General features: G+C 31.6%; 1 protein-coding gene across 6 annotated transcripts in view; it reads left to right on the forward strand.

Moving 5' to 3' along the window:
- Positions 1 to 17119, forward strand: part of ago (F-box and WD-40 domain protein 7) — a 115130-nt gene extending 98011 nt beyond the window's left edge. For all 6 annotated transcript variants that reach the window (XM_074171698.1, XM_074171703.1, XM_074171702.1 and 3 more), the window contains 2 exons: positions 10644 to 10854; positions 13496 to 17119. In XM_074171698.1, the coding sequence (XP_074027799.1) occupies positions 10644 to 10854; positions 13496 to 13788 (504 nt within the window). In that variant the 3' untranslated portion in view covers positions 13789 to 17119. The remainder of the gene's footprint in view (positions 1 to 10643; positions 10855 to 13495) is intronic.
- The last annotated feature ends 12 nt before the right edge of the window (positions 17120 to 17131 follow it).

The following is a 17131-nucleotide window of genomic DNA, read 5'->3' on the forward strand; positions in this document are numbered from 1 at the left end:
ATAAATGACAAGTTATCGATATTTATTCTGAATGAAGACCTTTATTTTAAGCCAGTTTTTGTTCGATAGTTGAGGATACTTCTCTATCAATTCCTCACACTCATGACGCTTTGGTGGTTTCTTTTTTATTATATGATCTTTAAAAAAGGAAATCAGATAAAGTATTTTAGCTATTTTCGCGGTTTGAAAAACATCTGGTAATCTATAATTTTGTCTGTGTACGCCTAGAGTGTGACCCATAAAAGTAGCTAGTTGTTCTAAGTCGTTTTCATTCATATCAAAGATTTGAGAGAGAGTTGCGAGATGCTTTCTTAGTTTTGTAGAGGTAATTGCATGATGATTTTTTGCTCCACATTCTTTCGCATATTTTTTTGAGTACTTTGTAACCACATATTGGTACTTTGGATGTTGTTTGTTCGAAAAAGTAAAGATTGTTTTATATTTCAATAAAACTTCAGAGTGCTCTTGAATTTCTTTACTGAGCAATACCGGCACCCCACGTCCTCTTTTGCCCCGAATCACCACTCTCTTGAAATGTTTCATCAAAATCTTTTCAGTTGGACTAATCGCTTCAGAAAACTCCTCATAATTTTGGTTTTTGACATTTGTCAAAGAGTTTTCATAGGTATCCAACATCATCCGTTGAAGTTCTCCAGGCCTCTTGCGGTTCAACAAGATAATTCTACAATAAACTGTTTCCATCAGAATTTTGTAGTATGTCTCATCAGGTTCATCAACCAATTTGCTAACTGCTTCATTACCTTTCATCACCAAATATTCTTTCAGAAGTTTTATATCACTTGCAAATGGTATTAGAGTGACTCGATTCCATTTTTTAATACTCAAGTCATTTGCCGCTAGAGTTGATATATGGAATTTCCAGTGAGCAGTCTCCAACTGAATAACCGTCTTCAGTTCAGCTTCAGTTTCTGCAGAACTAACAGTTTCATATGCATCTTTTCTCTTCAATGCATGATATATTGCTATTCCACAGCGCTGTTTAATGGAAGTGCCAAAATTCATAGCATATGAAGGAGATTTGTATGATTCCTTATCAATGTCGTACTTTGCAACAGTTTTTGTTGCTTGAATAATTAGGTCGAAGTTTTGTGGTTTCAGAACACTGAACAGAGTTGTTATATTCGAATCAAGTTTTCTCATTTCAATCAGAAACCTAGCAAGTTCTCTCATTTTCCTTGAAACAACATTAATGAAATGTGATTCTCTATGTACTTTCAGATAACGCGAACCAAATTCACAAATGAGTGAGTCAAAGAAACATCATCTGCCCTCATCCGGGGAAAAAACCTTTTCTCGCAAATCAGAATCTATCGTAAGATGTCTCAGGAGAAGGTTTTGTCCGTTGGTGGTTGGTGGAAATATTTTTGTGCACTTTTTCCGGTGTCGCCATAAATGATCTGCCGAATAGAATCCCAAACATCCACTGCATGGAAGTAGATTTTGCTTCCGAGATCCTTTTTTTACAGCTTTCTGGTTTTTATTTGAATACGAATAATTTCCTTTCTTTTGTAAATCTGTCAGTAGATCTTTCCTGTTCTTATTTTTCGTAGGAAGAGATAGTATTTTCTGAACATCTAGTTCTTGTGAATGGTTTCTAGTAACATGACGTGCGAAACTTTGGGCCAAAGTTTCACAGTAGAAGCAAAAGTCTTTTTGTCGCTTTCTTTTTCCATAAAACCGATCATCAGGGTCATTGGAATTGTCATTTTTTTTCTGGTTTGTGGTGGTGCTTTGTGAAGAATACTCAATAAGGGGTGCTACTGGAATTTTTGGGCTAGCCTTCGATGAATCATCTCTGATCGAACTGACAAATGAAGATTTCGAGTCCTGCAAATAAAAATCAACATGAGTTGGTTTTTCATTGAACAAACTTTTAAAACTTCTGTTTTGAAATAGGCAAATAATAATCCAAACAAACTTTGCTTCTGGGTTGACTCATAATAGTGATTACAAGGAGATGTGTTACTATTATTAATAATACAGTTATAATTGCATGACAGCATTAATTATCAACAATAACTCCTCTTACTATATGAATTATCAAACGATGATATTTCATGTAACGAACTTTTGAGATACTTGAACAATAAAAATGTATGTTTTCATTGTGGAATTATCCCCTTTCTAATCTCTAATTTCAAAATTATGCCGGCAGAAATTTTGGTCAGACAAATGCAGGAGGATGTCATTTTTATTCATTGCACCTTTTCAAGGTACATGATTATCGGTCTTGGCAGTGGACATAGTATCGGAAATTAGATAAAAAGGCCAGACCAAATTTTGACATTTCATCGATGTTTCCTCGTCGTTTAAGACAATATTTGTGTCACCCGGAGCTGATATCTTCTAGACGAATATCATCTCACTCGAGGAGATCTACATTAGCATGTATCTGCCTGAGGGTATGAAATGAACAACGAATTGTCTAGCCAAGATAGGAATCAGACATTTTATTATTATTATAATTATTCACCTATTCAAAAAGCTCAAAGCATGTGCTGGGCCAGGCGCAATTAATCGTTTTAATTTAGAAAGCTTTCTTCATTTCGAATTCCATCCATTCCTTTTACTCTGTATTACTTTTTTTTCAAATTTTTCCTGCGGGCCTTCGTCTGGGAAAGGGACATGCCAACTGTAAATACATTAGGTCTCGGGTACCTAGGACACCTAGTGCCTAAATTTTTCTTTGCTGTCAAAGGCATTAACTAATATGGTCATTATTAGCCACGTGTTCTATGAAGGATATAATAAAAATTTTCTGAGCCAACTAGAGAGCTTCTTAGCTATTCGTAGTCCTGTCAAATGGATAATATCTAGATGAACATGGGTTTGAACTAAGAACCCTGGGGTTGAAAGTCGGGTCTTAGCCATTGCTCTAGTTCTTCGCTCATGGTTCCAAATTATGATTATTATCATTCATTATTTTCATTAATATTTCTTTTGATTTTTCATGAAAAAAGGGGTTGCTAGTCAAGTCTTGTATCCTTAGCTCAGACCCATTCGTAAGGCATGCCAATATAATCAAATAAAGACCACTCATCATGACCGTAATAATTGGGACTGAGAATCGTTTGCCCTGAGAGTAATTATAATTATTATTCATTATTTTCTTTATTAGTATCAATATTATCAGAAGTAATGAGTAGTATTATAACTCATCTTATGCTTCCAAACAGCTGATAAAATGTTATTCTTACCTCAGAATATGAAGGGCTGATGGAAAAATCTGGATCAATATCAGAATTATCAATAATACTCGGGAATGAATCACTGGCTGCTGAATCAGTTATCAAGTCTGAATTGACGGCGGTAACTTCCTGTGAATGAAAACATAATTCATCATGCTGAAGAATAAAAGCAAAAAAAATATATTCAAGTCTTAAAAATGTTGAAAGTGGTACTCTCATTTGTTATATTCACAAAAAACCGAATTAGCAGAAATAAAATTCATAATTACCTCTTGTACGGCCTATATGGAGTCATCGCGATGACTTTCATCAGATGCTGAAATTGTCATATCTTGAATTATTTCATTTGGACGCATTGTTTGCTCAATTGGTGAAAGAGGTCTATTACAAAACCAATTTCCCTTCTTCCTTTGACTATTCGAAGAACAAACTTCGTACTATAACAAGCACGTTGTCAAGAAATAGTTTGGTACACAAGTTGAAATTCGTGTATAAGAGAACTGAAGCTCCTAGAAATATGAGCTATAGCTCATTGATTCCAAATAACACGTAGAAAATGTATTTAATTGATTTTATGGCACATAAAAAAGTAATTGTTATTAACGAATTGAGATTAAAAAAAACATTCAGTTTTTTTGTTAATAACTTTTCAGGAAAAGGATCCTAAGCTAGGAAGAAATTCACAATTGAAACGTCCTAATTCTTGAAACTCTACTCCAATTATTAATTTATAATAATTAATTCAACGCCGAAAATTGGGTGCATGGCAGTTACGGCATGGATGCATCGGCGCTGAAAACGGTATTCGACATGAAATATTTTTTTAAAGTATTTGTTATCAATTTCAACATTTGAATACATCATGCTGTTATCCCAATACTACGAGTGGTAGTCCCGTTGGAAAGAAATTTTCATCTTGATTTTTCAAAAAGTTATACAATTTCTAACTAATTTGTTTTCGACCAAATAATAGAATTGATTTTTTTTTTGTTTTTTGAAGCCACCCAAACTTGATCTCTAATTCATTCCAAATATCACCTAATCCTTTATAAAAACGTCTTGAATGTCTATCATCGTATCTTCAACAGTTTAAAAGTTATGTCAGTTTTTCACTTAAGTCAAGTGAGTAATATTTTTTCTTCTTCTTTACTACCTGAAAATCTGATATTACATAGAAATGAAAAATATTTTCGTTATAAAAAATTTTTAAGTGAATTAGATTTTTTGCTTTCCATTTAAAAACAGCATTTTGTTTACTTCAATTCGATTTTCTGGTGTTTTTTTTAAGGAAAAGTGGTTGCGAAGCCATTGTACAACATTTAATTTGCTATACAAAGTTCTCATGAGCTGAAACTATATGAACCATTGCTTTCCAAGGATTTTTTGTGGGTTTGACAAATGTCATACCTTCACATGTGCTTTACACAACTACGGTTTCCAGATCAGCAGAGCAATGAAGGAATTGAGTAATACAAACAAGAAACTGGCATCTTATCGGAACAGAAGAATTTTCCTCCTTTAATGCAGAAAAAACAATGTGGTACCTTCACATATAGAAAATAATACCAAAAATTCAAATATCCTTTTCAATTCTACAAATAGGAAAAATTCTTATGACATCCATAATTTCAATGACAACTCGAAGAAAAAAATATTAAATCTTGAAATTAAAATCACACATAATGATTTGAAAAATTTAGAGAACATTTCAAACAAACAAACAAAACTTGTTACCGAATCAATTCCTATCAATATTTGGCGAGAATTTGAAAAGAGACAAACTATTAAATACAATAAAATTTTCAATGACATAAAAAAGAAAAATATCGATAAACTCAATATACTCAAATGTAATTCAAAATCAGATATCAAAACTAAAGAAAATTGGATACAAAATTTATCAGATATCATTATACCAGAAGATATAAAACATTTTCTCGCCTTAGGATTCAATTTCAGCTTACCACCAACTACCAAAGAGGTGAATATACCAAATTTACTCTCAGATATTGAAAACTTGATAACTGGGTTTTGTGATAGTAAAAAGAATATTTTCAGAGCGAAGATAACAAATATCGTAACTAACTTTTTCCAAAAACCTCATGACAATAAAAATCATCTTGATTTCCTATTTGAAAAAACAAAAAAGTTTTTGAAGAATCATCCAGAATTGAGACTTACAAGATCTGATAAAAGTAACGTGACAGTTATTATGAAGAAATCTGATTATATTGAGAAATCTCTTGAGATTATTAATGATAGTGAGTCTTATGTTAAACTTAATAGAGATACCGTTTCAACAATACAACAAAAGGCAAATAAAATCATAACGGATTCAAAAAATCTAAAATGATATCGGAGGATGAAGCAAAAATGTAAATGATTTATAATTCCATATCACCCAAATATTATGGACTACCTAAAATACATAAACCTGATTTGAAACTGGGACCCATTATTTTCTCCATTGATGCTCCAAATAGTAAAATTGCTCAAAAGGTCACTAACATTCTCACTGATGCTTATAATTATGAAAATGAATTCTATATTAAATATTCTTTCGATTTTTCCAATTTTATAAATGAAAAATCACTACCTCCAGGTTATATTCTCATCAGCCTTGATGTGATTTCACTTTTTAGCAATATACCTATGCATCTAGTGGAAAAAAGTATTATTGAAAGATGGAATGATATAAATAAAAAATGTTCAATAAACCAAAAAAAAATTATTGAAATAATTGGTTTCATCTTCAACTCAAATTATTTCTCTTTCGAAGGTAAATACTATAAACAAATTCTTGGTACACCAATGGGAGCTACTATTTCTCCTATTATAGCTCAATACGTAATGGACGATCTTTTTGAAAACATACTTTCTAAATTGAGTTTTGAAATTCCTTTTTTAAAGAAATATGTTGACGATGTCATCTGTGCAATACCTTATGACAAATCTAATGAAATTCTTGATGTCAATAAATATGATAAAAAGTTACAATTCACTATCGAAATAGAAAATATTCAGACCCTTCCTTTTCTTGATACAAGATTTATCCGTAAAACTGATAATTCGTTGATTACAGATTGGTTTGTCAAACCTACTAATTCAGGAAGATATATCAATTACTATTCCTTTCATAAAAAATCTGCTAAAATTAATTTAATACTCTGTTTGAAAAAAAGAATAGAAAAATTAGTACACCCTTCCCTCAAGCAAAAAAGACTTCTTAGAGACATATTAATCGAAAATTCTTATCCCAGAAAACTTCTTAATAAAATAATTTTCAATACTGGCAGTAATACAAATTGCGATGTAATTAACAGAAATGTATCTAATGATAGTTCACCTATCAATATTTCTTATAACTCTATACCTAACCTTGGAAATTTATCTTCAAATATCATAAAACTTTTTCATAATGAACAAAATATGCCAAAAAAATATTAAAACTATAAAGAATTTGAATACTAAATTGAAAGATAAAACGGATACTACAAAAAAGTCAAATGTGATTTATGACATTCCTTGTAACAATTGTAACTTGAATTATATTGGAACAACATCTAGAATTCTTAATGATAGAGTAACTTCACATAAAAGTGATATAAAGCTTAATAAGAAATCATGTGCATTAGCACAACACTCTATAGAAACAGGACATAAACCAAATTACTCCAATATCAAAGTTTTACATACAGAAAAAAATGTTTCCAAACGCCTTTTTCTTGAAATGGTTGAAATTAATAAGTCTTCTGATTGTATGAATAAGAAAACTGACATTGATAATTTCAGCAGTATATACAGTAATTTACTGGAACTACATCAAAAACATAATAATAATGAAAATTGTATCAATCAATAACTCTTTCTATAGAGTCAAAAATTATGAAATCATCATACCCATTGAAAAATGACATTTATGTGAAGGTATGACATTTGTCAAACCCACAAAAAATCCTATACATGTATAACTTTCTCGTCAATTTATATGTTCAATTTATTGTTTTTCTCTCATTTTTACTGTAAGTACGATTTGTAATGTTATTCAATGGCGAAAATATTCACAACTCATTAAATTATATATATATATATATATATATATATATATATATATATATATATATATATATATATATATATCAGTGTCATGCATTCAAATCATTTACTGTCAACGATTTGAATAAATGAATATACAAAATGTATTCTTGAAAAATCTCATTCATAACAAAATAACAAATGTGAAAATATGTTCAGTAGTAATCATGACATTCTCCAACAAATAAGTATTTAGTTGAAGGATATTGAAAAAAAAATTTGAAGCCATCAATATGACCGACTTGGCTTTTTCTATATGAAGAAAATATCACATTATATTCTGTTGGTAGTTTAAAGCTCATGGTAGAGGGGTTAGTCTTATTCTTAGTGATATTCTTCAGTTTACTTCGAGAGCGAGTTGAATAAAAAGCTATACAACATGGAAGATAGTTGTTCAGGAACCATGAAGCATCCCAAACAGTCGGCTTTAAATATAAATGAAAAAACAATTGTTATAAATGTTTATAACTCTTCAAGAATACAATATCCGCTCGAAATAAAAAGTAAGGAGGAAGTAGTGCAAAAATGAGCGAGTATAACCGGTGTCAATATATTGACAGTTTTTAGAATCCTTAGGAAACTCAAGGAAAACAACAGCTTTTTGGAGTCGAAAGTATCCATTGGCAAAAAGTGTTTAGTTATCAACGAAGAAGTCAAGAATTCTATTAGGAGAACAGTACACTGTAAAGAAAGCCAGAACACTGGGTAATCTATTTTTCATTTGGATGAAACATGGGTCAATGAGGGTTATACCATCTCGAAGGTTTGGCAAGACCAGAACATCAAAACCCTAAAGTATGTCTCTCAGTACAGCCACACTTTTATAGTTCTTGAAAATGACTTCAAATTTGAAGCCGGAATGTTGAACAATCCAAAACTTTTTTAAAAAAATCTAATTTATCGAATACAGTAATTTTTTTTGTCCTTTCTACATTGCATTTCTACATTTGTATATATTTTTAAATTTAATATTCTGATTATTTTATAGATCTGTAGAAGGTAACAATCGTAAATAAAAAACTATTTCAAATATAAATTGTCCTCAAACTGAAATATTTAAACATCAGTTTTATCTTCGCATCATATAGAATATATCATTGGAAAATTTATATTAATACCCCCAGTCCGACGCCTATTACTATTTTTAACGCAATTTGATAAACAGCGTCAGCCGCTGCTTTTGAAGTTTTTTGTCGCAAATCACTATTTCAATAGCTCCTTAGTGGCGTCATCAAGGGACATATCTCAGTGACTTGAGAAGACATTTTGCTTTCTTTGATGTACCAGCATGTTTGCATTATTGAAATTCTTTCACTCTCGGTTAATACCGAATGGACTATAGTACAAGTTATAATACAAATTTAGATAAAAATTCTCCAATTACTAGGATATGTGTTTTGTTCAACAAATACTGTGATAATTTCAATGTTTTCTCCATGCCTCTATTAGGTCAACAGTTATTTAGTATTTGTTCTCCATTGTTATTGATTGGTAGGACACCAAATATTTTTTGTATTATGAAATTTGTTGTTGGATACTTTATTGGGCTTTACTTGTTTGTATTTCAAATTGCAATTGCATAAAAGACAAGAAAATTAATATTTAAAAATGATATTACAAATCACGATGCATGTCCTACCAGTTGTTGATATAAAGGCAAATTATGTCAACAGACTTCATATTTTCCAATGTTTCTTAAGTCACAGTCGAAACTGAAAGATGATTTTTGATAAAAAAGTGTATATACCTGGGGTCCGATTCCTCACCGTTTTCAAGTAATTTTTGCGATTAAAAAAAACCTTTGATTCTGTTACAAAACAATAATATTGCAAACATTCCAAGGATATTTTTATAATTATGCAGCATTAAAAAAATCGTGGTTTCCAGCACACATAATATATTCTGATGTCAGCACCATTATGGTGCTGATTCATAACATCTAGAGCTTCATTTTCTTCAATTTCTGTTTCTTAATAATTAGCAATAATTTAAAGGGCGATATCTCAAGACAGTCGACAGTCGTCGAAAAATACCATAAGATCGAAATCATTTTCTAGTAATCATTGGCCAAATTATTAACTCTTTATTAACTTTTTTCATATTTGGGATGAGAGAACATTATCTTCAAATCTGTCTTATTTTCTATTGATAGTTCTAAAAATTTTTATACTTGATAAAACTATCCGAAAGTATATAGAGAGGCAATATGAATTAAAAAACACATGGATAATTTCAATAGGAAAGGGGCAATGAACATTAATAAAGTCTGGCTACTTGTTCTTGAAGGTACACAAACAAGGTCAAGTCATCCAATTGAGAGAAACCAAGTCACGTCCACTAATAATGATAATATAAAACCAGTCAAATAACAGCATTGTAGTTACTGCGTTCGGAACATTGAGAAAACAACAATTCGAGCACCAACTCGGGCACTGCGACCGTTACCACATCGCCATTGATAATGTCTACCGCACTAATAGATGAAGCGTCAGGCCTAAAAACCTGCAGATCACGGCCACGGAAAGTTTACATTCTTTGATTATCACTCCAGTTAAAAAACATTCAATGTAATGAACCATTGTTACTTTAATGTATAAGTTTGAAAATATCCTTATAGGACGAAACTGTAGTAACGTTAGTTACAAATAAAAGTGGTGAAAACAGAAAATTTCAATTCTCTTTTCTTCATTATGATTTCCTACCACGTAGTAACGGCTACATCCATCAATTTATTAAGTATATACATTTCACTTTTCCATTAATCGTTAAATACAAAGAAACTAGCGTTTGTAATATGATACAGAAGTTTGAATTTATTTAAATTTATAAAAGTGATAAGTTACTAATTGATTGGACTGGGGATGAACTTTTGCTTTAACGTATTCTCTATTGATTCTGTTTATTTTACTTTTTAGATTACGGAAGTTAAAAACCCCCCAAAATAGCATGAAATACTGCACAACCAATAAATATTGTATACACACAATCTATTACATTGTATAAACCCAAATATTGAAATAAATAAACATACTTGTAAATGATTGTGAATGAATTTTCTATATTTTATAAACATATGCAAAATTTTGTATATATGCACATACCCTATTTCTTGTCTGAAATAAATTTCTTTAAATACATTTGTCCTATGATTACTTAGTAAAAGGTTTGAGATATTCGTTGAGTTCCTATGTTGTTGAATTCCGAATATTGGTGATTATAAACATCGAATGAGGACGATTCCAATAGTTACTATAATAAGATCAGCTCTCCTTTGTCTTGTCTTGAAATATTTGTTTTGATTTAACAAATTTGAAAAAAAACAACGCTTTTTTGTTTTAGTTCGATGGTGTACATGTGGTGAGTGGTTCCTTGGACACTAGCATAAGAGTCTGGGAAGTAGAGTCTGGCGCCTGCAAACACACTTTAATGGGCCATCAATCATTAACATCTGGCATGGAACTAAGAAATAATATCCTGGTATCAGGCAATGCTGATTCAACAGTCAAGGTATGGGACATAGTGACTGGCCAATGTCTTCAGACGCTTTCAGGTGAGGTAGCTTTCATTATGAAATGATACATTTTGAAGCAAAATTTTATTTTTATAGAAAAAGTGCTTTCGAAACAACTACTTTTGTATGGAATTCAGTTATTCAAAACACATTTTTTCCTATATGGTTTATACTCCAAACATTCGTTACGAAATTGAATAAGATATAATTCACAGGATTGCTTGCTACACAATATAGTATATGAAATGTAAATCTCACTTACATTGAACACTGTCATCCGCAATGGCGGACATCGAAGATTCGGAATAAGACACTCTCCTTATAGCCTCTTCAGCACCAATCTGGATAACAATACAAGATGATACACTCAATTCATTCATAACATTACAACTTCATTCCACGAATGAGTTAAATGTACTCATATCATCTGACAGAACGAAATGACATTCTTTGGCTTAATTGATTTGATCCCAGTCAAAGGAATCTTATTTGAATGGAACTGTCTTATACTTCCATAAAAGATCTGGGGCAGGGGTCGCCAAGTAGTTTTAGGTGGGGTCCGGATACTGTGGGAAAATTTTAACAAGGTCCAGAAAAAAAGAAGTGATAATAATGAAGTGCTACCTATGTATTATTTTGTTTTCAAATCAAATTCTCAATTATAAAACACCAGACCTCAAATTAATGTGAGAAACTACATAGACGGTCTTGAGCCGGTTTTTTATAGTTTGGTTCTCGAGAGGAAAAGCAAATTCGAAGTGTGTATTCTAGGTAGGCGTCCGTTAATCTTGAATGATATTTGTTTACAAAACATTCTTTGATAAAGATGTTTCACATACATATGCCGAGTCAAACATAGTGGCCAAATTAATAGCTAGTTGCAATTTTCATATTTTTCTGGAACATGTTTGACCCAAAATTCTTCAGGGCATACTGTTTTATACATTTGCAAAGATACATCTTTTTGCGAATCAATCATCTTTATTTGATGAAGTGATGGCTTTGACAGATTTAACAACTTGGCAGCCACATCTGTTCATTCTGCCGCTACATCAACTTCGAATGGCGATTTAAAAAACAGTGATAGCTTGCCCACCTCTGTAAAGTCTTTGAATCTTGTAGCAAATTTGTTCTTGAGATCGGCCAGAAATTTCACAAACACAATTTAGCCAGAAACGTTCAATAGCTTGACCTTTACTTAGTCAATGAACATTGTTATGTTGCAGTAAGTCAGAATACACTGAAAGGTCGATGCTGAAGAGCAGAATGAGATCTCACAAAATAATTCAACTTGACCAAGCTGTCTATCACTTCTTTCAGTGTAGCACTAAGTTTACAACAAAGGGCTACCTGGTGAATTAAGCAGTGATACTATATTAGACCTGGGTTTTTATCCCTGATTCTCTTTACTACACCCTTTTCTTTGCCAATCATTGCTGGGTTGAAAGTGCATATTTCCGTTAAAATAGTATGTGGTTCAACCTTTGGATGTTTTGTGTGTGTAATAAAGATTTAAAATTATAACCAATTTGCACAAATACACACGTACACACAGGCTAGATAGAAAACTGTAGGTATTTGTAAAACAAGTTAACTAGGCAACTTAAAATAAAATAAGTACTTTGTTAAGTTCTATGTGGCTTGAAAATATTATTTCAATAATTGAAGGTAAAGTATATCTTATCTACGTATTGATTTATACTTGGAATACAAAACATTACAATATTCAGGGCTCCGAGGTTCGACGTTTCGCGGTCCGCCTGTTGCCGACCGTTGATCTGGGGAATGTTTTTGATTCTGAACTGAGTTTTCTTCGGCACATTGATCTTATACTTTCAGAAGCATCTAGGATGTATGGTTTTATACTGTACAATTGCAGAAATGTACCAACATTATTGGCTTGAAAACTCTTTTTTTTCTTATGTCAGGTCAAAGTTAGAATGTTGTTCTTCTTTATGGAGTCCTCACTAAGCTTCACACATTATAAGGATTGAAAAAGTTCCTCAAATATTTTGCCTTTAAAGTTGACACTATATATCTACAGCAGGGAACATATTACCAGTTAATGAAGGACAGACTCGACTTTGAAAACTTGGAGTTTAGAATATGTTTAGCATCTATTTCATGCCTCCATAAAATGGTTTATAATTTTATTGACTGTACTGATCTACTAAGCCAACTAAATTTCAAGGTAACACAATTCTTAGGCAGAAAAATTCCCGAGCAAGAACTACACAATGACACAATGTGTCATAATTTTAATAAAATTTTCACTATTATGATTTAATCTGGGATAACTTGAAGCAAATTAGACATGCTTGTTTTCTATTTTTGTGACCCTGAAGAGGCATAAGCCTATAGCAGGGCCCCACTCAAAACACATTCACAATATTTTGTAATTAATCTTAAAAGCCAATAAACATTTTTGACTTGACTTGACTATTTTTGTAGTAGCATTATTTTTCTTTTTCTGTAACTTTTGTTATTCTAATTTTACTCTGTAAGGGGCAATAAATGGCAATAAATGCTACCATTATTATCATTATTATGGTTTGTCAATACAAATATCTTGCGCAAAGTATTGAACAAAAAAATCTTTCAAAAAGGTCAAAAATAGAAAATACGTCAATGGTAGTTTGCTAAATTGAATAAATTCTAATGTAAAATCTTTCTGCCATAGGTCGTAACAAACACCTGTCTGCTGTAACTTGTCTTCAATTCAACAACCGCTTCGTGATAACATCTTCAGATGACGGCACCGTCAAGCTGTGGGATGTGCAGACAGGCAAATTCATCCGTAATCTTGTTGCACTAGAAAGTGGCGGCGCTGGTGGTGTAGTCTGGCGTATCCGCGCCACAGACACTAAGCTCGTGTGTGCCGTGGGGAGCCGTAACGGTACCGAGGAGACCAAATTGTTAGTATTAGATTTTGATGTCGATCTGACTGCTGGCACGACCGTCGTGTCTAGGTAATTACTGAGGACTCAAAAAATTTTAGTGGTATGCTTAATTGAAGAGAGTGAATGATGCCCGTGCGTTTGTTGAAATTAGGGGACCCAAGATGTCACCTGTTCGAATAGGGCGTTTCGAACGGGTCGGTTTTTATGTATAATCTGAACATTGGAAACCGAATTTTGGCAGCACATTCAGCTCATTTTGGGATTATTGGTAGAATGTATATTTTTAAACATATTTTACAAAAAATTTGCTTAGCGAATCTCAAGATTTTCTCCTATGAATTTTTGACTCGGTAGTGAAAAAAGACTAATTTTTGTGAATAGTATTCATGGTTGGGTTGAAGAAAAGTGGATTTTATGTTTCATAAATTTATTAATTTTCATGTGCAGACTAGAAATTTAATGATTGATATTTTTCAATATCAAATAATGTTCCTTCAGTATCTTTTTTTAAATTACATAAATCTGTATTCCCGTGGTCTAGTCAAAAGACCACTAAACTAGTTCATTCATATAAACGTGAAGTATATTTAGCTATTACCTATCAGAATTTGTATTTCATATATGTACCAGCATTTTGAAGTTGAATGTGCTGTAGAACATTCAGTGTTTTCACTGTAGATCAGAGGATGAAGTAACACCAAACAAATGTTGAACTGTGATATACCACGCTTATTCCACCTATTTGTCTAACCTCAAATACTCGCAGGCGGCATCTCTGGTATTATCCCATTGGCAAGTATCAATAGTTATAAGTCATCAACCCCTCTGGGAAATCCTAATCTAAAATAATCTGGTGCTTATTGTTTTGTTTTAAACTTTTGCTGCAAATTTGAGTACAAATTCATTGTTATTTTTCATTACTTTTGGAGAGTGTCAGATGTTTTCATATGACGGTTTTTGCGTCCTATTACATATAAGGCTGATATTCAATAACCAAAATACAGAAAAACATCAATCCCGCTTTTTAAATTTTTTTTCATTCTTATAGTTCCTATTCAAAGCTTTATTCAAAATGGAACAATCTGAGAAAAATAAGTTGTAATATTGAAAATAAATTATATGGTCCATCTTTTATTATAAATTCACAACAACAAATGTTTTCATTAAAATATGTTTCACAATGGTGATGAAAAAAATTGTTACTGGTTAAACCTTTGTTTTTTTTACTGATTTTTCTTGTTGATCGGTATACTTCAATAAAAAAACTATCGCGTCTTTTGTTTACTTTTGCACTCTCAATTTGATCATTCTGCAACCAAATTATTTTCGATAATATCTAGGCTTTGATTCAGAATACCTTCACAGAAGAGACACTCAAAATGTAACAGGACCAATGAACTTTCATTGCCAGATGACAATTTTGAAAATAAAGGTAAAATAAAGCTAATTTGAATATTAGCTTTAACTACCTGCCTAGATGTCATTCGTGATAATTTCTTACTGCAATAAAACCATATATGGAAAAAATTTAAATATTTGAACTTGATGTTGAAAATGACATTAATCCCCCTTAACACTAATGACCCATGAATATTAAAGTGCTGCCTGATGAATGTCTCTTCTGAAAAGGTATTTATACTTATGGAACAATTCTTATTGATGTGAATGATGACTGAATAATTGTTTTCTTTGAATGCTGATGAATGAATCTCTGTTCCTTAAATTATTTTTTACAGATTGATTATATTGCACCAGAGAGACTGATAGTAATTTTTAAGATTCATGAAAGTTAAGAAAGTACCACATTAAGATATACAATCATTCAGGTTTTCTCTGATATTGGGATATTAATATACATCACCTTTTTGTAAAACCAGTCTAGTTTACTAAAATTCTCTGAAAGGAAAAATCGATTAGATGTGATTTTGAACATTAATTTCTATGTAGCTACTACTTCCTTGATACTATTCTTGAAGTTTGTCGACTGCATGACACATGTTTTCAAGCTTTCCTTTCCAACATTATCAAAGGGGGTGGAGTTATATATGCATGGTTCTATTTGTGTTCACAGCACACTTCATCAGGGTTAGAACCCCAGATATTACTTATGTTTCCTCACCACTAATAAATGTCTATTACTGACAAAAAGTCCAGAAAATAGCTTTATCATTTTTTTGAAAAATGAAACTTTTCATGATGATCTCGTACCACGTAGTAACGGCTACATCTATCAATTTATTGTCATATTTTCTCCAACCGTGGAAGTAACTAACATGTAAATAACTCTAGGTGTTATAACAGATTTTGAATAACTCGATAAAAAGTAAACTAGACAGGTCATCAGAGGATTATCCTGTACTTGATTAATAATATGCTGTTTTTTTTGCATGGCATTGGGAAGATGTGGTTCAAGCTCAATATTCGTGTCGTAGTTAAAACTTGATTGTACATAGTTGTTAATAAAATGTCATGACATCACACCCAGTGAAATCTTGGTATATTCCATTTTAATTCAATACTTGTTTCATCGCCCATGACATAATGATAATAACGGTAGTGACTGAATAATATTGGTGATCATCTGTACAACTCGAAAGAAAATCTAACATTTTATAGGTAGCCATATTTTCTAAAATGTAGTTGATAATCAAAATGTAAAGAAAGCTTCATTATTTTTTCTACCTCCTTACTATATTAGTCAAATTTGCAAAACCTGCCTCACAGGTCTGTTTCTTTTTGCAATAATTTTTCCAGTAGTAGTCAAAATTTATTTTAAGTATAAATCATTCAGGTCATTGTTTTTTAAAAATATTTTAAGTTCCAAAAGAGTCATGATAGTATTGATAGTTGTGGAATTAACTCGAGACTCCTGCCCATAGTTTTTTTTTGTTGATTGATTACAATATGTATTCCCTATTGAAAATATTTTGGTAAATGAAAATTATTATGGTATGAAATTCAGATTATCATAGCCCCAGTCGCCACTTTCTTAATCATGCACCAAAGGCAAATTTCAATTTTAATTTGATGTGTTAGGTTTTCTATTATGACCAGGAACATTTCAATTTTCACAGCATTCCCTGGATAAGAAAAGCATTATTTTGACTCCATTGTACTTCAATATCATATTTTTCTTAACATTTTCGTTAGAACAAAAAATACTGATCAGTGAGACGTGAAACAAAAGAAGTGGTAGTTTGAGGGTTGATAAATGTCATTTTTTACGAATGAGGAGATTCCATATAATTTCTTTATGGAAATTCAGTTCATGTTCATAGGCAGTTACACACAATCAATTTTTTCCGTTTTGGAGAAGCAGTTGTAAAATTTCAAAGTCTGGTGTTGTTAATGTTATAATTTCAAGTGTATTTGTTATATTTATTTTAATAAAACTATTAAATTATTCCAGAACCAAT

The sequence above is a fragment of the Leptinotarsa decemlineata genome, unplaced genomic scaffold, assembly GCF_025532065.1.
Source record: "Leptinotarsa decemlineata unplaced genomic scaffold, Ldec_3_MD MMD2_tig00000035_RagTag_RagTag, whole genome shotgun sequence".
Taxonomy (NCBI): Eukaryota; Metazoa; Arthropoda; class Insecta; order Coleoptera; family Chrysomelidae; genus Leptinotarsa; species Leptinotarsa decemlineata.